Source organism: Anopheles coustani, chromosome X (genome assembly GCF_943734705.1).
Source record: "Anopheles coustani chromosome X, idAnoCousDA_361_x.2, whole genome shotgun sequence".
Lineage (NCBI taxonomy): Eukaryota > Metazoa > Arthropoda > Insecta > Diptera > Culicidae > Anopheles > Anopheles coustani.
This window is the reverse complement of record NC_071290.1, coordinates 187,461-210,408: the sequence shown is the minus strand read 5'-3', so window position 1 is coordinate 210,408 and position 22,948 is coordinate 187,461. Positions and strand designations below refer to the sequence as shown.

General features: G+C 44.9%; 3 protein-coding genes across 4 annotated transcripts in view; 2 read left to right on the top strand and 1 right to left on the bottom strand.

Annotated features, from left to right (window-relative positions):
• The window catches only part of LOC131269056 (receptor-binding cancer antigen expressed on SiSo cells), a 54,221-nt gene that overhangs the window by 20,086 nt on the left and 11,187 nt on the right, over nt 1–22,948 (top strand). The gene's annotated exons all lie outside the window — the stretch shown is intronic.
• Nucleotides 13,399–17,112, bottom strand: LOC131269059 (uncharacterized). Its single transcript, XM_058271372.1, has 3 exons — nt 16,909–17,112; nt 14,012–14,135; nt 13,399–13,937 (listed from the first exon to the last, which is right to left on the bottom strand). Exons 1-3 carry the CDS (start codon nt 16,948–16,950, stop codon nt 13,720–13,722), a joined length of 384 nt encoding a protein of 127 aa, XP_058127355.1. The 5' UTR covers nt 16,951–17,112; the 3' UTR covers nt 13,399–13,719.
• LOC131269057 (uncharacterized) lies at nt 20,204–21,625 on the top strand. The gene is made up of 3 exons (XM_058271371.1): nt 20,204–20,335; nt 21,075–21,198; nt 21,271–21,625. Exons 1-3 carry the CDS (start codon nt 20,204–20,206, stop codon nt 21,489–21,491), a joined length of 477 nt encoding a protein of 158 aa, XP_058127354.1. The 3' UTR covers nt 21,492–21,625.

Sequence of the window (22,948 nt, the reverse complement as noted above, 5' to 3'; positions counted from 1 at the left end):
ATTGTCGTTTAAACTGCGACTCCTTTTTAATTACGCGACGCTCACGGCCTCGTTAGTGAGGTGGTTGTTTTGGTGGCGGTGGTGATAGTTTGGATGACTACCCTTTTATGTGGCTACCCAAAACTGGAGCCCACCGGTACCGCTTCTTACTAAAGCCTGCTTGTCTTTGCTTCACGCTTAAGGTACGGTTGTAGTATTTCCTCCTAGCCCTTTTCGAGCGTTTATCTATCAACCCGGTGCAGTTGATTATTTTGCTTTGTCGGCAATTTTTTTTTTATTTTGCCAGGGAGTTGTGGCCTACCTTTGTAAGTCCGGTGAGACTCTAGTCCGTGGAAGATGAGAGATTCGGCTTGTTTTTTCCGGAGAGAATCTTCCGCGTGCTGTCAATTTTCAGTTGCCTGTGTGCTTCCGTTCCGTTTCTGTTTTACGTTTTTGCACAAAAGTGGCTTAGAGGGTGTTCGCTGGTGTGTTGTCGTTTCGTTTTTCCCGTCCTTCGTTCCAGCGATGGCTTCGTGCGTTGCGTCCTTTAGCCGGACATGACAGATTCTTACCTCGCCCCACGGTTGTATGTGGTTGTTTTGTTGTTTCCTGTGTTTGTCTGTGAGTCTACGTGAGAGTGCTTCGTATTCCTTTGCACTATAATACTTTTTCGTTTACCGTTTTGATTATATAATTAATCTTCACTAGGATAATTTTGTAAATAGGAAGCAATTGATCTTTTTTCTTTTCTCTCTCACACCCACCGTTGTTTCGGTTTTCTTTCGCCGGCTTTTGGTTTCTTCTCGTCCTTTACTCCGTTGTAAATATTGTGTTTGTTTTGCAATCCTTGTTTGTCAACGCGGAAAAAAAGAAAACGGTAGTACCACGTGTTGCAGGGCCTCCCTCGTTTGATGAGTCACAGGCAACCGTTTTTACCTCTTCTTTGAAATGGTTGTCCTTGTTTAATTTCTGCTATTTTTTTGTCCAACCTGTTCCCTAATGGAGACGCGTGTTTTTTGTATTTTTTTATTGCCGGTGTGTATATACGTGTGCGGATCCGAGAAAAGACGTCGCAGCCTCAAATCCTCAAATCTCCGAATATCTGCAATGAAACCGGATTGAATTGAGAGTGGGGACGGTGGTTGGTAGTTTTAGGTGGGCATAGATAAGAGTATGAGCGAGAAAAAAGGGGGTGGATGAGTTAGTTTTACGGCTAGAGGTCCGCTAGGTTTAAGCAACTGGACAGTAACAGTAAGGTTGATGGGATCGCAAGTTTTCTCTATCACCCCTTTGCCCCGCGCGCACGGCTACCATGTATTTCGAGTTTCTTCTAAAGGGACAAGCTAGTGCGCTCTCACTCTTCTTCGTTCTTCTCCTTCTACTTCTCTCGCAGGAGGGAAGGAAAATCGATCGAAATGAGCGAACGTGAACGATGATAGTTCAGCGTCGCGGTCGATGTACCGTACTTCACGTGCGCGCGCGCGCGCGTGTATGTGTGTGTGTGTTTTTTTTTCGTCCCTCAACTTTGCGGCTTGCTTTTTCTTCTACATCACGGGGAAAGGTCCTGGACGGCGGCAGTGCGCACTCGCACATGACACAGCTCACATACAGAGCCGTTGTGCTTCAATGGAGGCGCCCCAGAACATCACACCGGATACGGTTTTCCCCCCTCGTGCCAGCCCCTTATACACAAAAACTGGGCTCCGGCCGTTCGATGACCTGGGGTCGTATACCAAAAATAATTAACCGTTTTCTATTTCCATCTGGGGGAAATGGCTGAGAATCGTCCTCCCGGTGCACTCGGTGTGAACACCAACTATCCCAAAACGGGTCTACGAACGGACCCCGTAAGCAACACACGGAAAACTGCAAACCCCTTCGAAAGGATAACCGGCTCCTTCTGGTATGCTTCCACTATGCTTACTTACATTTTCGTGCCCCTTGCGGCTATAGTTGGTGTTGTCTCTGTACACTAGCAACCACCGGCCCTAGAACGGATCGACGGATGGAGTTATCGCTGGCGAACTCGACGCACGACTACGCCAGCGGAACGTGCTCGCGCAGACCGAAAGGCCCCTTTTTACCCGAGCATTCCCGGTGCATTCTGAGTGCCCGCAAGCGCCGCGAGGGCTGGCATGTGTGCGTATATACGAGCGCTCTTTTGCCGTTTGTCAGTGTGCGAGTTTGGCGATTTTCTCCTGTTTCTCTCCAAGGTTGCTCTTCCGGTCGCTAAGGATCCGTTATCCCTCCGAGCGAACCAAAAAATGAGAGCGATTAAATTTAACGAAATCGAGGGGTGATTGAGCGAGAGAGCGGCAATAGAGGATGGTTGTTCAACGGAGGGTTTGGAGGGTACGGTGCAAGCGGATATTATTGCTCAGTTCTCGCAACTTAGATGAAAATCACCAGAGCGTACGATTTAAAACATGAAGACAGGAAAACAAAGGAGTGAACAGCGAGAGGGACGTGAATGAAAGGATATCAAGCAGCAGCGTCAGCATAGGGGGGAGAGTAAAAAAGAAGAACACGGTCAGCGGAAAGAGATGGTAGACAAGGCCGCAGAATGAATGAATGGGTGCACGCGAAACCCTCTGTCTTCGGGGCTCGCCTGCTCGAGAGCAGGTCCTGTCGACCGCAAAAAGGGACACATACACACGGAGCCTAGCGGTACATCAACTCACACATACACACACGGGTGGAAAATGGAAAAATCGCTACCGGAAACGAGCCACTGGGACTGAAAAGCCGTGCCCAAATTAAATGGCACATCCCATGAGTATCGTTTTCATTACTTTCACACGCGCTGTGCGCGTGTTTGTGTGTGTGAGGGTGTGGCGGAAAATGCGCGCCCATCGCCGGCGCGTTGAAGTGGAATTGTGAAACAGTGCCTCGCTTAGGGCGCATATAACCTAGCCATCGTCAACCCTTCCTGTTACTGTCGCACGTACACAAATAAACACGCATGCACATAGGCACACGCTCAAACTCACGCACACACTGATTGAGCATGTCCTTCGACGCGACCCTGCTGCTTTGTATCCATCCTGGGCTAGCGAGTGGGCGAAGTACTAAAGATATACGTATGCCGCCCTTCAGCTCGACGAAGGACACAGGAACTTCAGCGCGGGTGTGTGGCTCTGGCGTTCAGTAGAAAATTAGAAAATGCTACACTCCATCCAAAACAGAAGGAGACCATTAAGGCTCGTGAAAAAGAGAGTATCTTGTGAAGTAAGGCAACCAAACGGCTTTGACCGGCGAAGCGAGGCGCTTAACAAAAACATTGCGATCTTTTCTTATTCAGCTTTGCTTTAAAGTAATTCTTGCTCTTACTGCTACCAGGGGAGGGTAGGGTTTACCAAATCGATTTTATTCGGTTATTCGTTTGTAATAACTATTGCGACAGGGGTCTATAACTATTGGGGGTCCGTGACAGCCGAGCGGTAGCGCCGGTTTGAAAATCGGCTCATGAGCGTCGGGGCTCACCACCTCGACGGCGTGGGTTCGAATCCCAACCGAAACCGGACCCTCCCCTGTACGAGAGGACTGACTATCCATGTACAACAGGGAAACAAGTCTCGTAAGCCCTTAATGGGCAGGCATGACCAAGACGGACGGTCGTTACGGAAAACGGAAGTTGCGTTAAGACGTGAATCGCACGCGACTGTTTTGCAGCCAGCCTCTCACGTTTTAACATGGTTGAGGAAAAGTTAAGGAAGAAGGACACGGGGTTCGTATCTGCTTGAAGGTACACGCGAGAACCAAGGTATTGATGAGAAAAAGAAAACACCAACTTACAGAACACAACTGTTACCGGTTTCCTCAGTTACCACACGCAAATGGTAAGCATCCCTGTGGAGGCTCGTGAAGGAAACGCCCTGTATTGTCACTAGTGTCCAGGATGGAGATGACAATAAATTATGCAATTTGTGCCCTGCCTATCTTGTGGTGTGTGAGTGCCCTAGCTATCAAAGATGTCGGTATCCGAGGCCGATGCCGGTTTCCATGGACATCATCCCGTCGTAGGAAAAAGGGGATTCTCGTCTCTCGGGACTCTAGCCTGGTGGCGAAACTGTCAAAGGATGCTTTCCTACACCTACAGTATGCCATTATAATTTACATACACACCGATACTCTCGTACATTGACGTGCAGGATTAACTTTCTTTCAATATTGAAGCTCTCTGTTCCATCGGTCGGAAATTTCGGGAAATTTTCACCTTAGGAAACGCACACACATACACCGGTACTGCGAAGTTCGCCACTCTATCACACCAGGGGGGATACGAGGAGCTTCCAACTCTCGGCATTCCTCTCCGGTCTAATGCCTGGCACGGGGGTGTTCTCTTTTTCAGCTCGCCACACAGTGTGCGATCGGCGGCCAAGGAAGGAGCTGTGTTCCGTGCCTTTTGACCTATTTCTTATTCGCTGGTTGCACCGTTCAGCGGATGTTCTATGCGGAGGTAAAGACGGACCTGAAGTGTGAAAGTGAAGATGTAGCGCGTATGGCGTAATAGGTTCATTCTACGGGTTTGTAAGGATTTATGTCCTTTTCGGGAGATTTTGTTCAGAAGATGATCAGGGAAACAGGTCGTGACACTAGACAAGGCATCAGAATCAATATACCTCTCGTCTAAATGCAAAGACTTGTTACTTTAAATTGGTTTTTGAGAAGTCTTTCTACTTGCACAAAACTCCAAGCTACGCGACAGTATCTGAGGATTCTAATGGTGGTTATATTACTGTTTTTTTCGTTGACACATTTAAAATCTGAAGCTAGTCTTAAAAATCCCATCAGGCGATGGAAATTTGCAAAATACGTTGATTAGAGCGACCTAAAAGTTTGTAGCTCTTTCTGAAGTGAATGGTACCTAATGGGGAGGTTCTTAACACCTCTAGTTGTGCCGCTAATAATTGGGTTGCTAGGAAAATCACATTCGATCAGGCAGGGTCGATTCGAGTGACTCTCAGCTTCTCGAATCAAAAATAACAACAACACGAAACTACCGTTGATCACGCTACCGTAAGTAGGTCGCTATCTAATGATGCTACCCATAGCAAGGTGTACAGATGGACCTTTCCTGACCAATATCACGCAATAGCGGCTCTATAAGAACCCTGTAACGAAGTGACAAGTATGCCTTCCTTATCACCTATATAGTTGATTATCACATTCGTTTGATATTTTTGTTTGAATACCATGGATATAAAACTATTTATCTTACAATATCCTGGAACCGGATAGGACAACTTTACAATTCAGTTCAGAAGAGAATTAGCTCTTACCGGTATTGGGATGCCAGAAATTAATGTGTTGGTGAGATCTTTTTAATTAGCGTACCTTCAACAAGTATAAACCTATATTATATTACTGATTAGCAAAACGGATTGGTTATCAGCATGATTAGAATGACAATCTTACCTTGTTATGAATCACTACTACTTTTTACTAGCTCAAAACATATGAGCTTATCATAGGGTCTTGAATCGTAAAGATTATTTTAGTAATCGAGAGTTTGTATCAAACACACGCCGCTGGTGTTTGCTGTCCTAAGTTTTACTTCTCCCCTCATTCATTCCAGTAAGAAACATCCACCAGTGCGCGTGCTCTCCCTTTTCTTCTTGCGCTCCTTTATAGGCTTCCGGCAAATGTTTTGCCTTCATCCAAAGTCCCTACCTTCCATTTTACTTAAGCTCGCGGGAACAGAAAATCTCCCACCTGCTGTAAGTACGTACCGCACGGGACTCGCGTCTTTTGGTTTCGGTAACGCCCGTGCGTCAACCCCTGGCTCGAATGCGAACATTCACTCGGCGGTGGGAAAAATGGTGGTCTTTTATGTTACACTAAACATGGCTTCCCACTTCCTATGCAAAAGATCAAACGCGAAATTGGTACCGCTACCTACAAAGTAATATCGAACGGCCTTTGAGAGCATAGCGAGTGACCCATGAGCATATAATAGGAAAGCGAAACGAAAATCCTTGGGAAAATCTTTTTATTGTTAATGCGATAGGAATGAATGAGAAAGAAGCTAAAGAAAACCGTAAAATCGACGTGACAGCACGGCGAAAAATAAAAAACAAATATTATACCTTAGAATGCTATTGCATCCATCGACTATGGGTATGAACGGCAATGTTATGCTGACTTACCAAAAAGTGTCCTAAACGGTAAATCGTCAACAGCCACCCTTGCGGGGAGTTTTGGGTTGGTTTGTTGGTTTATTGTTTGAAGTGGTCTTTATCAAAATCCGTCGTCTGTGTTCGACAGTTTCACGTCTCCAAAGATGAGTGGTATCGTGGTATTTGCTATCGGCTCGGCTTCACAAAGCTATCGAGCGCGATCGTTTCGTTCCACTAGGCTTGAAAGTGCATCCGAAAAAGGGTATGGCTGGATGTAAAAGGATCTGGAACGCGTGTTTTTCACTAGTTGTGATAGTAGCACTAGCCAGGCACAACGAACCGCGCACCAACTCGCGACCGAAAGGATTCTATAATTTGGACTATGCGTTTGAAAGCCGCACCAGAACCGAGAGCTTTGAAACTTTCCTGCACTCGCGGTTTAGCCTTTCGGTGTGTGTCTCTGTACGTGCGTAGCGTGCCTCTGTATTTATGAAGGATGTGTGTATATTTGTGTTTCTCGTGGTATATTGGTGCGCTATTTTCGGTTCGACTTAGATTGACACTAGACAGTAAACACTATGTGTGGTTAACGTTTCGCGCTATGACTGATTCTGACTCCAGGATCCAGGTTAGGCTACGTCCATAGCATCACCGCACTTTCTTTACTAGGCTGTCATACTCGTTTCTATATCTCTCTCTTTGTCTTTATATATCTTTCCCTGTCCCATTCTCCCTTTAAATGTCTCTCATCTCTTGTCGACGCTGTGTCTTTTGCTCTCCCTCCCGCTCTAGCGTGTTTTTTTTTCTATTCGCAAGGATATGCCGTATGACCGACCGTATGTCGTTCGTGTGCGTTGGCGTACTCGCCTACGTCGAAAAAAAAACTTCGGGCTATCGGAACGCGTTCTTTCTGGACCGAAGCAAAACGTACAGGCTTAATCACGTCTCGCCGTGGAAAGAGAGAGCGGGGGGGGGGGGGGGGGGGGGGGTACTGCACACCGAGCTCGTGGCCAGTTGATGCTGCTTTATGGTGTTCGGTTGCGGTCTTTCCGTGATTTCAGCATCGATCGCGAATCAAATAGACCCTGATTTTATTCATTCACAGGATCCGGGCGTCCATTTTTAGCCTGTGTCACACGCTCGCTCGCTCCGTTTCACTTTCTACGCTGTTTTCTCTCTCATTCTCCACGACGTAGCAGGCTGAGAATAGTATTGTGAGCAAGACCGCTACAAAGCGAAGGAGTTAGTGAACACTAAACATCCTTTTCTCGATCACTTTCGCTTGAAGTATGCGTGTGTTTTTTTCTCGATAATTTCAGCCCGTTTCCTACTGACTAGCTAACAGAAACCATTTGCTACGATAAAAAAATTTCAAGATGACCATTCCAGCGATCATTGGTGATCGTTTCACGAATTGCAGATTTACGGCGCAAAACTAGCAAATCATCACAAAGAAGAATTCTACTAGGCAAAAACAAAATTTGTGGAGTGCTCAGTAGCAAGTTGTTTGTTGTAGGTCGTCATTTTGATGAATAGTACTACGAGGTCGTTCCGGCCAACATCCATTCCAAACCCCAAATTTAACATTGCTCAGGAAAGGTTGAAGGCTCGGGTAATTAACATGTAAAAACAACCCCTTTTTCCCGCAAAAATGCATGCTATCTACGTCAAACTACGGCTACATATCAGGTCCCATACTTACATTGATTTATGCTTGCGTGAAAGTGTGATTGTGTCTTCGGGGTGGAGATGTATTTAGAGGGTGCTGCAGTATTCGCTGATTCGGCTATCGGGCATGTGGTTGTTCTGTTGTTGTTGGTGTTGTTGTTGTTTTTTGAAGAGGGTAGATTTTCCGATACAGAAAAAGAAGGGAGAAGTTGGTCGGTTTCGTTCGTTTGTTTGCTAGGATTCCAGTGTTTTATCTCTGCCCGGAGTAGGCTGTCCTGTGCAGAAAACCACACACATATTCAAATATACATGCACACACTCGTACACACACGTACGCACACAATCGGTCCGTGGCGGCCAAACAAGTTTGGGACCTTCTTCCTGTTTACTACGTTGACTAATAAATTACAGTGTACGTAGGATAATTGCAGGGTCTATTTGATCTAATGGATTCCACGGGGTACTTACTTTCTTACTTTGCGCAACAACCTCCAGCAACAACGAAAACAAACGAACGTAGGGCGTGAAAAACTGCGTGGACAGCACAGATTTCTGGTGGAAGAATCTTGTACCGAAAATTCCGCACTCTGCACGCGCCTCTGGAGTGGCCGCGTCCGGTATATTCCGGCAGCACAACCTGCCAAAACTCCCTCCCACTGGTTTGCTGGGTGCTGAAAAATGCTGCGTGCTGCGAAGCACCGTCGACGTGGGTATTTTTCGTTTATGGCTTCAATTAAAGCTTGGGCGATTTGTTTGGCGTTTTGTTGAAAAACACAACTCAAAATGTGTGGTTAAAAACCAAGATGAGATGCACTCACGAACAGACGAACAAATAAAGCCTGTCTAACACGGGAAAATATACACTGGAATGGAGTCGAGACCACGAACAAATTCGGAGCCAAGTGAGAACTATGAACAGGACGAGTTGGGGTGCACGTTCGCACACTTACATCAACAGAATGGATCACGCACGCACAGATAATGTGCGATATGCGCGTGTGTGTGTGGGGAAGGGAGGGGGTGGTGGTGAACTGAGTCGTCTTGCTTTGATATACTGGTCAGAGCACATTATCTTTCTCTCTCTCTCTATCTGGCCTCTTGTGTTTGTGTTGTATTCTAGTAGTTGTCCAGTGTTATCCTTACTGTCGGTTGTGTCTCGCACCATTCTCTTGCCAGGAGCGTAAGCGTAACGCCCAAGTGGGCCATTTTTGCGCATCGTAGCCCCGAATTCGAGCATGTGCTAGTGCATCGAATTACTGGGAAGTGGACCGATGATGTTAGGGGATGTATGGGTACTACGGGATGTGGAGGAGCACCCAGTAAGGGCGTTGTTTTTCCCAAGGAAATATTTTTCAAACCGAAAATTGAGTTTGTCATGTTTTCCCTTGCCATTGCTTGACTTTTTTCCGGGAGATCTTTTCCGGATTTTGTGGATTGGTAAAGGTGAACACCGGGTGCCGCTTATGGTTCGGTGTGTGACTGTGTTTGGTTTCTCCCACATTAAGTCTTCTTTCCTCCGTGTGTCGCACTAACCGCATTGTTTTTCACTTCGAGTGTGTAGCCGGGGAGTTGGCGAATTACTCTTGCCGATGGGGTGGGTGGCACAGGGTGGATGTGAACGGTGGCACGTCTGAACTGGTACCCGAAAAATAATCGGTAACCAGGGCCGCATGCGCACACACCACTTTCCGTCTCGCGTTCGCTCTCACTCTTTCAAGAGGAATGTCATAGAGGGCGATACACACGAAACAGGAAAATGAATTTCTATCGCTATCTCGCTCTCTCCCTCAGACAAGCATATCCTTTTTCTGTTTGATGGATTATGATTGTGTATCGGTGCCGGCTTTTCATAGATGTTCCGGCTAGCCAAACGATGGTCAACGTCTTTGAAGCGCATCTCGGCCGAACACACCGGATGCTTTTCCGCGGGTAATCGGTCATGCCTGGGGAGTTGCTAGGGGCATAAGGGAGTGGTTGATTGTTAGAGGGTGTAGAAAGACGACCATCATCGGTTGCACTAGACATCCTGGCAGTGCACAGGGAGTCCGGCCTGGATGAACGCGAACCAATGTTGCTTTATCGTAAAAAAGTCATCTCATCGTGAATGACAATTAAAAAGAAAATCTCTATGCCACGTCGGGAAAATTGAATTGATCGGTAGTTAGCGCCTTGTTCTTCTGATTGGACTGTTGGCAGAAGAAAGAAAAGATGAAGGACAAGAAAAGAAACGTCATTAAGAGAACAAGACAGGAATACAATTTGGGAAATGAAATGGGCTACTCCTTTCTCTTTTAAAAAAATGTGTGAAGTAAAATGTAAAGCAGCTTTCGGTTCGAAAGAAAATGCAACTGAAATACGATTGAGAGCACAAACAGCAAAGTGCAGCACTGCTGCCGGACCCGTAATTTGCGTTGTCCTCAGGTTTGAGAAGATCGTACTGCTCTTCCGAGCCCATCAGCAACATGCAAGATCGTGTAACACGAGGTTCCTCGAATGGTTGTAAATGGCATCTTTTTAAAGCGAATTTATCTTAGTGGATTCGATATAGTTTAATGCTCAATAGAGTGTACAAGTTCTTTTAAATCATAACACTCGTTCGTACTCGTTTTCATTTGATTACGAAGAGTACTCTGCAGGGTCTAGCCAATTACCTTTGCTGGAAACTTGTTGGAAAAGTATCTTTAATGTGTCAGTGTTTGAAGATGTTACGATGTTATGAACCTATATTTTCCTATAGGTACCCTTCCTACTATCCATCCTTCCACTCTACTAACATTGACTCTACGATCTCCGCGCCTTTTTCACGGTAAGGCACAGTGGGCCAAGAGAGCGAACATTTTGGAACAAATTGAGCGTTTTATCCATAATGAAAAAGTCGAAATTGTGAAATGGTGTAAACTTAATTGAATCCATTGCACTACGGCTCTGATATGCAGTGTTAATATTGGGAATGTAGGGTAAAACCTCCTTTTATGTGTTTTTCTGTTCATTTAAACGCAGGATCTTCTGTGTAAAGCTAGTTTAACACTACAACACTAGGATGCTTGCTGATGGTAATGTAATGTTGGGTTTCTTCCACGTTATGGCACAATGCAAGGGAGGGAGGGATTTAATGTATTCCATCGGTAAGAATAGACTTGTGTGCACTCGTCTCTAGCATTCGTGAAATTCGCTTAAGCCCGACGCTGGCAAAGCCGGGCGATAAAATTACTTGAAATGTATGCTGAAAATTTATTTCCCCGAAGCGTCGTAGGCATTTTGTCCAGTATGGACGATGTGGTTCATTTGTCGGTTCGGCATGTAACAAATCTGCCTTTTCCGGGGGCGCTCAAGCTTATCATTTTCATGCGCTGCGACGCTTTCCGTGCTGTATCGTGTGTGGGAGTTTATAGGCGGTGGGTGTTTTGGAACATCATTTGCGTATTGCATTGCTATTTTGCAAGGCCCCAATCTCTTATCTTTCTCTCTCTGTATCAGGTCTTACTTTTCGAAAGTAAATCGTGCTGGCAGCATCATGAAGAAACGGACGCTTTCCCGGACAGTGAAGTGGAAAATCGCAAATAATTGTCGCTCGGTGGTGCTCGCGAATAGATTTTAATACTGAGAACGAAGTACTGAGAAAATCGCAAAAGCGAGCGCTTTTCCGTTTGACGATTGCCAATTAGATCTTGTTACGTCCGTCACTGTCCGTAGAAAATGTCATCCCGCCCCGGGTTGAAGCTATCGTTTACGCTCGGCTGCATGATTGGCTTTTGCATCGGTTTGCACTTTCTTAGAAGTCGCTTTAAGTCGGATAATCACTCTCCTCGAGCGTCGTCGATATTGTTCTTCTCTGTTTCTGTATTCAAACACCAACTGCATCCTTCTTATTAACAGGATGTGCTTAATTGGTTGGCAAGTTATTATTAGCTTAATATTGCAATTATATCAGTTTACTTAGCCTTTTTTTAGTTTTCCCAATTGTATGATTCCACGCTCATCATCGAAGGCCTTTTTACTGTCTTTACATTTCGCTGGGTCTGCTTCATGGCAATTATCGCATGAAAGGCAACAAAAAAGCGGATGAGTTGATACAAGTAGGCACCATTCAGCGGTATATAAGTCTTCTACTTTAGTTTAACAGGCGAACGATTTTATTTCCCTGCTTAACGAGATATCGAATCGATCGTTTAGTATTTTATGTTTCATACTAGTGTTGATCGTTTCGCACTCTCCACGAGAGAATTTAATATCACCAATCAACGGCTCCAAAGCGACCTCGTTGCTCGGTCTTGCGTAAAATCTTAGACCGATTTGAAGGCAGATTGATAATTCATCCTGGAACGGATGGTTACACTTGCATCTTGCTTTGCCTGCTGGGAGTGTCCACGCTTTTTCTTTCAAGTGTCATTTTCCATTAGCAGGATTAAATCTCACTATTAGTTGCAACCACTTCTAGCAGTGTACTCTGGAAGGTTCTAGACGTATCGTCCGGCCTTCTGAGATAACCTTTTGTGGCGTCAGTAAGCTCCATTCCGAGTACCGTAAAATGCGTCTTCAGCTGTAACGTTTTCCGACCGTTAACGGTTGGGTATTCCTGCATCGAATGTGAATGCGTTTTCCTACAAATAGAAGTGCTTTTAGCAGCAGCTTTCAGAGTTACTAAAGAACTGTTCCCATTTGCAATACAATAGCGTTATTCTTTGTATATATTAGTCCAGGAACGCACGTTGTTCTGCATCTGTTAGTCATACTAGCTGAAGCATAATTTCGTGAAAGATTACTGTGTACTTTTGGTTGCATACATGTAAAGTGTAACGCAAGTGGACTTTTCATTAGCAATTGGCGTGATGCTGCAATCAGTTCGATTAAATACAATGTCGAGTGAACATCCAAAGACAAAAACAGGCCATGCATGCACTCATACCATTTTACTTTCATGTAAGCTACCACCGAGGAAATTATATGTAAGATGGTAGCAAGAATAAACTTGGATAGATTTTTTTCGAATCATTTGAGACGATGTTGATAGCAGTCAATTACTGTATCATATGTTTCTTTTTGTGTTTAAAAGTTTATGTATTTACACATATTTGGTTGGTTACTCATCTTTGCATTTAGTACTCTACGTGTACGTCTCATACACCTTCAAGGATCAATTTTTAATTAGGGAGAAATGGTGCATCAATTTTCAATGGAAATATTCGTTTCTTTCTTGCTGAGCGAGATTAAATGAATCGCTAGAACTTACATGTAGACCAATTTATAACACTTTATTTCACACTGAGACGTATAAAAGCTTATTCCTATTTGAGTATAGTCAAAGAATCAAGTCGGTGGTGGTCCTGGCGTTCCTTGGAACAATCCTGCCTGAAGAACGCGCTCGTTACCTTTTACTCGTAACGGAAAACTGCAGGTTTACAACGGTGGCACCATTACTAGCGCCCCCCTGGTTGTGAGTTTATCGTCTCTAGCAGCGCCCTCTAGGACAGAAGCATGGATTTGGTTTGTGTTCTTTGGAAGAAACGGTTGGCTACTGTTGCAGCGCCATTTGAATGGAGATGTAGTTTCGTGTTGGTTGCCTTTTGTGTGGTACGCAGTTTTCCAACAAGTTAAGCCTTGGATTACACAACAGTTTATAGAGTAGACAATATATTATATCAAAACAAATACGTTTATCAAATTCTGCATGATAGCTGAGATTACGCACACGAGTTCACACCATAACAGTAGCATGAGTATAAGAAGGTTTAATTCTAGATAACAAATAATGATGCCTAGAGAAAACGGTTCGTACCAGCGTATCCGGAGAGCAGTTATTCTTATGGATGTTGAATGGTTGGTGAATGGCACCACGTTGATTGATAACGCGAAACGAATCTGTTAGGTGATAGCAGCATCTTCTCGCTCGGCACAGATTAGTACATCAAAGATGGGAGGTTAAGCAAAGAAACTAAACGGTTACTCAGAGTGTTTAGTCGCGCAGAGTGAAGACGGCGTCGAAGAGGAACAACACCCCGTTCACGATGGCGAGCGAGCCCTTCGAGATGGCGATCTTCTTTGTATCTGTGTTCCAGATGCTATTTTCCCACTCTCTCAGGATGAGCACGCCGGAAGCGATGAACATGGCGCACCCGATCAGGCTGAAGAACATGTCCAGCTTCTTGTTGAGCGGGTTGCTCAGCAGGTAGCCTGTGGAAGGATTGGGAGGTTAAACGAATTCATGTACCGAACGGATCGAATTTAGCTTCAGCATTGGCACTTACCGGCGAACAGCGCGATCAGGATGACACTGTAGCCTACGAATGTGCCGGAAGTCAGCAGCTGAGTGATGGGGTCGCGCTCACCGAGACTTTTGTAGTGCAGCACCACGCAAGCAATGGCAAGGGCCTGAAAGAGTCAGATAGCGATAGAAACAAACACACAAAACAAAATTAATAGGCGAGATCGCGGAAAGGTCGCTTCTAGATTGCCCGCGCGTGGCAATGATCCGATTCCGATCGTATCGCACGTGCTTCATGGGTACGCTTTGTGGTGTTTTTTTTCGTTCACCTTGCGCGCCGTCGCGCTGAGATCATCCCCGTGAAGTCATCCAATCCACCGAGGTTGGCAAACTGCCCGCCATTGTTCGAGTTAGTCCACTACGAACAGCTCAATTCACGAAATGGAGAACTTAAGCCACAGTTCAAACGAACACTGGATTCATTCATCCGAATCGTTAACATCTGTGCCGCTTTTGAGTTTTCTTTGGCGTGCGACTGGTATTTCAAGTGGGCTTTGATATGTTTTTTCTACGAAAGCGAGAGTACTGAATGCTTTTTAGAGTATTTTGATGAGTTTTATTATGGAAGAACTCATTGGTGAAAGAGTGTTCTCAATATTAAAAAGGACAATTAGCAAGATTTAGATCCTGTGATGTGAAATCATAGATTATGTTCTTTTAAAACCCGATTCAGAAACACGCACACCTTTCACAAAACACTCACAACTTTCGTCAGCCAGACATGGCAATCTGTTTATTTTATTTCGCTGTGCATTCATCATCGCCATGGAAGCGAAACAACGATGCGGCCATCGGGAGTTGCACGATGGTGTAATTGTTTACCGACTGTAAAGTTGCGATTACTCATACGACGCTGCGATGGTGTTGTTTTTCGTTGCAGCCCGGCCAGAAACCTTGTGCTAAGAATATGCACATACAGGCATAGAGATACACATTTGCAACAGGTTTTTTTTTTCGTTGCTATAATGCGCATCGCAGAAACGTTATAAAATACTCGTGGAGTTCATTTGTTCGTTCGACTGGAGTGTCAAGGGCCACCCTTCGGCACTTTTGGTATGGTTAGGGTGGAAGTGGGTCAAGTTGAACCAGTAACGACGGGTTCATAGGGGAAGTTGATCGCCGACATGCGCGCGCATCGTGTTTGTTGGTGAACGAACCAAATGGGAAGCAACGAGTCTCCATCTCAGTTGTCTGTTTTCTTTCTGCGTTAATCTTTAACTTTATGCTGCGCGTACTCAGCGGTCATCTGAGTCCCCATCTGTTTGCTTCTTTACAGTTGTTTTTTTTTAAATGATTTTCTTGTCATTAGAGGCAGTGTGGAATGAATAATGGAATGACATGGATGAATTTTGATATGAAATATTAATGGAGTGTTTTGTTGACAGTGATACACATTTAGCCGGTGCCGACCAGCACGCACCGTATGTAAAAGCAATCTACCCCCCCTTACTCTCATTTGCTAACAGTCTCATTTTCTTAATTAATAAAACCAGCACCTTACAAATGGACCTTATGACTGTGCTTCTCGCTCCGGGTCCGTTTGATGAGAAAATAGATTATTTTAAACATGACGTACCTATTCTACACGTGATGTCATCCGACACCAAACCAGCAAATCATCATCATTAGCTGTATTAAAAGGGGTGTGCGCGTGCGTGTGTGTGTGAGGGAATGTCGATCATGTTTCGTTTGCAGCTTCCCGAACGTGTCGGTGGATCGCAACATTGTTGACTTTAGCATAGCCGTATAATTATACTTCCGCATGGTTTGTTTTCTTTTTGGATATCAAAATTACACCACTGGCGGGCGCTGAGGAACAGGGGTGGCCCTTGCAGGGTGTAACATGAGTCATGTGACATGGGGCCCTTGCAGGGTGTAACACATGGCTACCCCCTGCTCTCTGCCAGATTCCCCGGGGAAAACAAAATATTTTCCCCACAAATGTTCAATTGCATGACGGATTGAGGACACGTACGTACTAGCGATTCACATTCAACTGGAACTGTGTGCAGGAGTGTGTTTGTCTGGTAGACTGTTAAATTTAGATTCCGTCGGTGTTCAGTACTAAAACCTCTCCGGACCTATGAACGACCACAGTGGGGAATGGCTCCCGGAAACCCTTATTGTTTTAAAACAATAGTTGTTTTGTGCTTTTGGAAAACTTGGCTACTGATGCAAATAATTGGAAATATATTTTCTATGTTTTTATCGCGGCTACACCCGCGGGAAAATCGACCAAGGAGGGCCCATGGCGTGAGTTCGAATCCCTAACGAGAACGGACTCCATGTAAAGTCTTGCAAGCCCTTAAACGAGGCATGGTCGACGAATCAACATAACATTTTGGCTGCGTATACAATATTTTGCATCTTAAATGCGCTATACCTCATACCGCTAAGGGTTAGGATGCTCAATAAATTCAGCCATCCGTGAAAAGACGCGCACACAATTGGGGAACAAAAGGAAATGGCCGAAACCAGCTAAAGATAGACAATGGTTTAAACGAAGCGACGCGATTGCCGTCGAGCGTCTTTCGTTTCCCGTTCGGGGAGGAACGCATAAGCATCTAGCAGGAAGTGGCCAAATCATCAACGGGTAGACCACGGTGATCTCATCCCGCCGAATTCGCAGAACGAACAGTGCCTACGAACAGCGGCTTTTGTGCGCCATGATCGAACGTTTCCTTCGCTACGGGCAAACTGTCGCGAAAAACGTCTGGCGCCTGCACATGAGCTTCGCTAATCAGAAGACAAAGGGTGTTGGAAAACGCTCGCAATCGTAAACACACTCGTCTCGACGTAATTTTTCCAACACCAACACGGAATTGCGTTCCAAGGTTTCCTGAAGAAGTCGAACGGTATGCACGGTTCCCAGCTACCTACCAGCTCCAGAAACTTGACGATGGACAATCGACTGACGGCCATTGTGGATGTGTGTCCCACAAGGTCACGGGAACGGTTGACGAGGAATCGAGGTTGAGCACGGTGCGTTATAGGGGAAGGACGCTCGAGACTCTTTCACACAGTCTTGACACAGCGGAAAACACGTGGTACGGTGTGTTCGTGAATATGCTTGGGAGCGGAAGATCAACCGGTTGCGTGCACGATTCGCGCGAGACTGACGATGATGCCGGTTTCCATCGCGTTTAAGCCCTGGCTTGGTGCGCTTTGGGGGTTGGGGAGGGGAGGCGGCGAGCTGAGCCCGCAATCTTCGAGACGTGGCGCGAATGCTTAATGCATTGAAGGTGCGATGATGTCATCGGTTCTCCGAAACGCTTTACCCGACTGTTTGAATGTTTAAGGTGTTTGTAGACGACAAGCGTGTGTATATACGTACTATGAACAGACAAAACACTCTTACCTTTCACAGTCGCAGAAAAGAAAACTTATTTTTTCGCATAGAATTTCTGCCATATATTTCTGCCAAAGGATATTTTCTTTGGCTGCCTCAGAACCAACATCCTACCAAAGGAATGTGAAACCAATGTTAAATTATTTGTATTTGATACTCACACACGACGTCAATGGTCAAATCATTTGAATAATCTAAATAACGTGAATAATATGTTTGGCACTTACATTTTTATGTTGGGTCTGGACTTTGCGGTACAGTATTATTGTCAAACATGATTTTGATCCAGTTGTTAGAAATATTACGAGTCTGTTGCATGTAAACGCACCTCAACTATCATGCGAGAGGAAGATGAATGAAGTTAGCACGCGTATCTTGTTTTGTGCGGCTAGCTCTCTGCATGATGATCGCACAAGTTTTATGGGCGGAACTTCTAGGCAACCTAGAATTGCAGAAAGGAGAGTCTGCGAGCGATGATGCATCGGTTGACACATTGAGATCGTCATATGTGGATCGAGCAATGTATCCTCGCACATGGAGTGCGTGAACTAGCCACTTCGTCATAGGTAGGATTGTAAACTAGATACTGATTTTAGGTAAACATGTACAGTTATGTGGATACCCCAAAGTTGGGGTTAAATATGTCTGGGGCAAATAAGGTAATTGTATTTGTCGCACATCTTTTTAATGTATATTCCACAAATCGTGTGGATAATCACGCTTTCTAGCTCGCAGTGAATCATTGGGAAACCCATTTTTTCACTACGGAGTCCAGCGATGTACATCAATCATCTTCTTGGTTTATTTTCTAATCAATCTTGTATCAATCATGTATGTTTTTTATGAGCAAAATGGAATTCAATATTTTGTTTGTATAACTGCAATACGCGCCATCTGTATGTCTCTTAGTCACGGCCGTATGGGCACAACTTTCAAAGTAGTCGATGCGCATAAGTTGGATGATTGAACGCTAGATGGTGCTGTAAGGCAGATAAGCTTTTAAGTTTTCTATGCTTATGCTAAACTTATCCTTCGCATAGCGTCACATGGAATGCACGTGCATAACTGGGTTCAATTTTTTAAAGGGGAATGCGTGATCAAATATCTCTTCTGAGTTCATGTAAACTGGCATGTTGCGAAACATAAAAACATTGAACAATCGTAAGAAAGCTATTTATGTGCTGGTAAAACAACAACACCTCGATTTTTCTTGTCTTGGGAGGTCTATTGCCCCACCTCCCCCCAGTAAACTCATATAAAACGCTGTTAAGATCGGTTCCAAGTCAGGTGCTACTAATCAATGCACTTTGATTAGATTTGTCATTCCATCGTGTCGTTAGATTTTTGTTTCCATCACGCGATATGAACCAAACCTGTTTGCTTCCTTATTGGATAACCTTTTATTTGGTTTACCAATATAGCGTCCATTTGAGTTGAAATGAATTTCTTCTGAGTTAAAGTTCCAGTTTTCATGAACGTAATCGGTATGTAGGGGTGTAGGTCAGCTGTTGTCCGTGTCATGAATGGTCCTAACGCACATATGCAATATGGAATTATATAAATTTTCTGTTGATATAGGCCTAAAATAGAATTTTGGTGAATACCCCTCCATCGTCATGGAATCAAATGAAAGCCAAACAGCTTTGCTTGGCTTTGAATTAATTTTTCTATTCATCTGTTAATGGTTTTTCGGTGAACCAAAAACTTGTCCGGCTTTTCACTGTTTTCCATAGTAAAGATGGCCCGAAAGCGCATCCTTCGATCTTTTTATACCTTCTGAAAACATCGCCATCGCGGCGACGTTTCCGTTCGGCTAGCTCCGTTGGACCGAAACGACCCAGCGGTTCCAACAACTAACGCGCATAATGTAGCTGCATAATATACCCTTTATGTATCGACCATCTATACGTTTTCCTCTCCTTTCCTACTTACTCGTCTCACATCGTGATTTCATTTCGTCAGCTTTTCTAGACATCTGCGCTTGTGTTCCGTCTGTTTAAGAATCTAATCTATTGCGCGACGGGCAATGGATGGGAACCGGTGCCGCAATCGGGGTCACTGTCAGTGGCGCTTGGAGTCAAGCGGCGCACACTGTCGAAACCGAACAGTTGTGGTTTTTGAGTGGCCATCTTGCGACCTTGCGGATGTAATTTGCCAGATCGGCAACCCTGCTCTCATTGTGGCGGGTAGTGGAGCTAGCGATAGGTAGCGCTGTTTCCAAATTAAGCCACCCTAAGTTAATTGTTTGCGCGCCATGCTCCTTTTGACGAACCGGTTCGTCTGAAATATACTGGGAAAAGGGTTTGGGAGTTTTCTACACGCTGGAAAAATTGTTGTTCCGTGCATTGATTCGAACCTTACACGCAAGGTTTGCGTCGCCACTGAAGTGCGAAAGGATGGAATGGCGAGACACTTGAGAACGCAACATCTAGATTCCCGAGGTTATCGTGAAAGGCTGCGATGAGGAAGAACGCCTGTAGCAGCTGATTTCGACGAGAAACCACTTCACCAGCTCACCGCCCGAAAGCCGATGCGAGATTTCATCAGGTTTGCTTGCTGGTACGGGTTTGGTAAGTCGCGACTTATTGAAGCGACTGTTGTGTGAGATCCGGGAGTAGGTCTGGTTTTCAACCGCATGGTTTTGAGCGGGAATGATGTTAGTGTTTAGTCGGCGAAGAAGTTTTCACGATAGCAGTCGTCGTTGCTTTGGTGGACCCTAAGCTAGACTGTACTGAACAACAAGTGTACGTCAGTTGTGAGATTGTGTAGCTAACATTCAGGCAGGAGTCGAATATAAGATAAGCAGCATTCAAGCTAGTGCTAAAAATGCCGGAAAATACAGTAGTGGCTCCACCAAGGCATCACCATTCAAGTGTGGCGCTTCCGCCCGCTATCCTTCCAGTGCCATCTGGAGAAAACCATTCGCCTCCGCTGTCGGTGATCAAATTTCTCGAACTGGTAATTCCATTGTCTGTCTGTGTTGAGCCGGTTGAATCAACTTTCACTTACATCAATCAATTTTGCGACCGCTAACCACGAGCGCACGTTGTTCGTACAGGTGTTTGAACATGGCGTGAGCTAGAACTCGAGGCAAAGTGATCAAAATTGTTCTCCCAGTAATTTGCTCACCAATCTATTTTGGCGTTTGGTAGTTCGTTATTGTGATGATATAAGTTGTTAACCACATGCAGAATTGAGCCGTATACCATCTAGCTTGTTCTGATCACTTCAATGAGTTCTGAATTAATTGCGTCAAACAAATATCTTAGTAGCCTAGCGAAGTGTCATCAACTTTGTTTTTCAGTATGATCCACATGCTAAAATATCTCATCATTTTTATCTTCTTAAGTAACTTACCGAGTCCAAAAATCTCTGATAAGATTAGCAAAAATTTGTTCAGCTAGCAGGTTTACTCTGCTCATCGAACTGATCTCGGTTACATAATCCAACACGTCGTAAATTCATTCTCCTCAGGTCCGATTTAGGACTTTAATCTCAGTAAATCAACCTTTCTTATGCTGTTGGAGACAATATACGTAATCAAAGTAAATAATTTAGCCAAATCGTGACTTGTTTTAGTTCGAATAGTTCAAAGATTGATGCTTCATGGTAGAACTCGAACGAGCATACAATATCCGTAGTAAACAGATGTTGGAACAGCCAATGGCTAAAACAGTCCTATGCATCCTCTTTGTAGTGTCTTGCGGTAGCATGCACTACACTGCACTACTACAGCTTTGACGATGGTGATTTGGTGACGGGTTTCCTTGCAACTGGGACGTTTTGTGGGTTCATAGTGATACTGTCAACCATAATGGCCGGTAAGTGCGATACAAGGGAGAGCGCGGAGCAAGTTTTAAAGTTGCCGTGTCTTGATCCTCCACCTCCACCAGGTTACCTCATCAAGGCACACCTGCACCGTCGTCTGGCCATCTTCTACAGCCTGCTTGGCAGCGCCTGCTTCCTCACGTCCGGCGTGTTCATCATCGAGGCGTGGAAGCACGCGTTCCGGACTAGAATGCGTGACCTCGCGATCACCAAGGGCTCGATCGCGATCATCAACGGCGTGATCTTCCTGATGGACACCATATTTACCTTTCGCGAGCGCAAGTAAACCGCAGCGGTGTCACTGCATCGGTACCATTTGGTCGGATGTGTAACTGGCTAAGACCCTCTCCTACTCTGCCTTCTGCATCACATCACGTCTCTGGTCTTGGCTGCATTCAACTTAATAAAGAGCGTTTATGTTGTTTATAGTTCCCTCCTCAGTTTTAACGTTGGTTGCACGAGAGAGCTACCTATCACAATCATTCTACAGATCAAAACATACGCAGCAACGCAAAGCTTTTCCACCCACGATCAGTTTTAACCAGGCTATGGTGGAGACGCCTGGTGTTTCATAATAAACCGAAATGGAGGCGCCCAGTGAGTGACAAAAGTTTCCCAATTAAATAAGGTGTTACATTTGTAGCGTTGAATTATCAAACGGATAAACGGAAACAGCTTCAGGCGGTCACCGTTAAGCCCGACTACGAACGCGAAAGAAATATTTTAAATGAAGCTTTATCGAAACAAAAACGAAGAAAGTAAACAAACGGACGAATCAAATGCAAACACCAATGTCCCAAATAGACTTGCAGCCCGCAGGATGTTTGCGTTGGATCGAAAATTGCTCACGAAGGACTAATCACTGAATGAATCAATTTGCTCGTCCGGGCGAGTTTGTGATTGTTTATTTCCAATTTGGCGTGACATTCTCGTTAGTTCCGCGAGGCCGGGTTTGATTTTTTCCCGGCGAGCGGGTAAATGAGGTGGTGCTGTGTGTAGGGGCTGATGTTGGAAGCACGCTATATATTTTGTGTCTGGTTTAGTTAATTAAAAAACTTTATTTCCTCTGTGACACACTTAAGCGCTTCACGGTGCGAGGCCTTCGAGGACTTTCCAGAACTTGGAACTCGGGTTGACGACACTGCTGATGCTGCGTTCGGTGCGTTTGCCAAAACCCGAGGTAATCCGTTTTTTTTCTATATCTTGTCTATGATTCTTGGTGGATTTCATTGACCGTGGGGGAGGAATGGAGGAAAGGAGTAGACGACGCGCATGAACGAACGATGAACGAACGCCATAGGATTCGGCTCCAACGCCGCTTTGGTTATTCTGCAGCGCATTACAAAGCGTCGAGTCAGGGCAAATCGGGACAACGAAACCCGATGTTGCTACACTGATGTCCGTGTGTATGAGTGTGTGCATGAGTACTAAAAATGCTTCGGGTGCAAAATGTTTGAGCGCGAATTTTCAAACCATGCCACGTGAGCGTTACGTAGCGTTACTATGACGCAAGGTGATTGCGGATTCTGTGACCGTTAAACATATTGTTTACTTGAAAATGTTCCTCAATCAAATATGTAATAATCAATTTCCATTTCAAATATCAATGGAATAGTGATAAAGGCTTTCAAATGATTCTTTTGAAGGACAAACAAAGCAGGATCCCCGGTCTTGCATCGTTTGTTTGTTCTTGTCATAGTTGTTCTAAAAAATGTATGGTATTTATTTTCGTAGAAAGAAAAA

What these genes read in the sequence shown, in the direction of transcription:
- LOC131269059 (XM_058271372.1), bottom strand. Translation starts at nt 16,950, where the DNA reads ATGGCCGTCAGTCGATTGTCCATCGTCAAGTTTCTGGAGCTG. An exon ending in TCGTCAAGTTTCTGGAGCTG is followed by an intron (nt 14,136 to 16,908) that starts GTAGGTAGCTGG and finishes TGACTCTTTCAG; the next exon opens with GCCCTTGCCATTGCTTGCGT. An exon ending in CCTGATCGCGCTGTTCGCCG is followed by an intron (nt 13,938 to 14,011) that starts GTAAGTGCCAAT and finishes ATCCTTCCACAG; the next exon opens with GCTACCTGCTGAGCAACCCG.
- LOC131269057 (XM_058271371.1), top strand. Translation starts at nt 20,204, where the DNA reads ATGCCGGAAAATACAGTAGTGGCTCCACCAAGGCATCACCATTCAAGT. An exon ending in TGATCAAATTTCTCGAACTG is followed by an intron (nt 20,336 to 21,074) that starts GTAATTCCATTG and finishes TCCTCTTTGTAG; the next exon opens with TGTCTTGCGGTAGCATGCAC. An exon ending in ACTGTCAACCATAATGGCCG is followed by an intron (nt 21,199 to 21,270) that starts GTAAGTGCGATA and finishes CACCTCCACCAG; the next exon opens with GTTACCTCATCAAGGCACAC.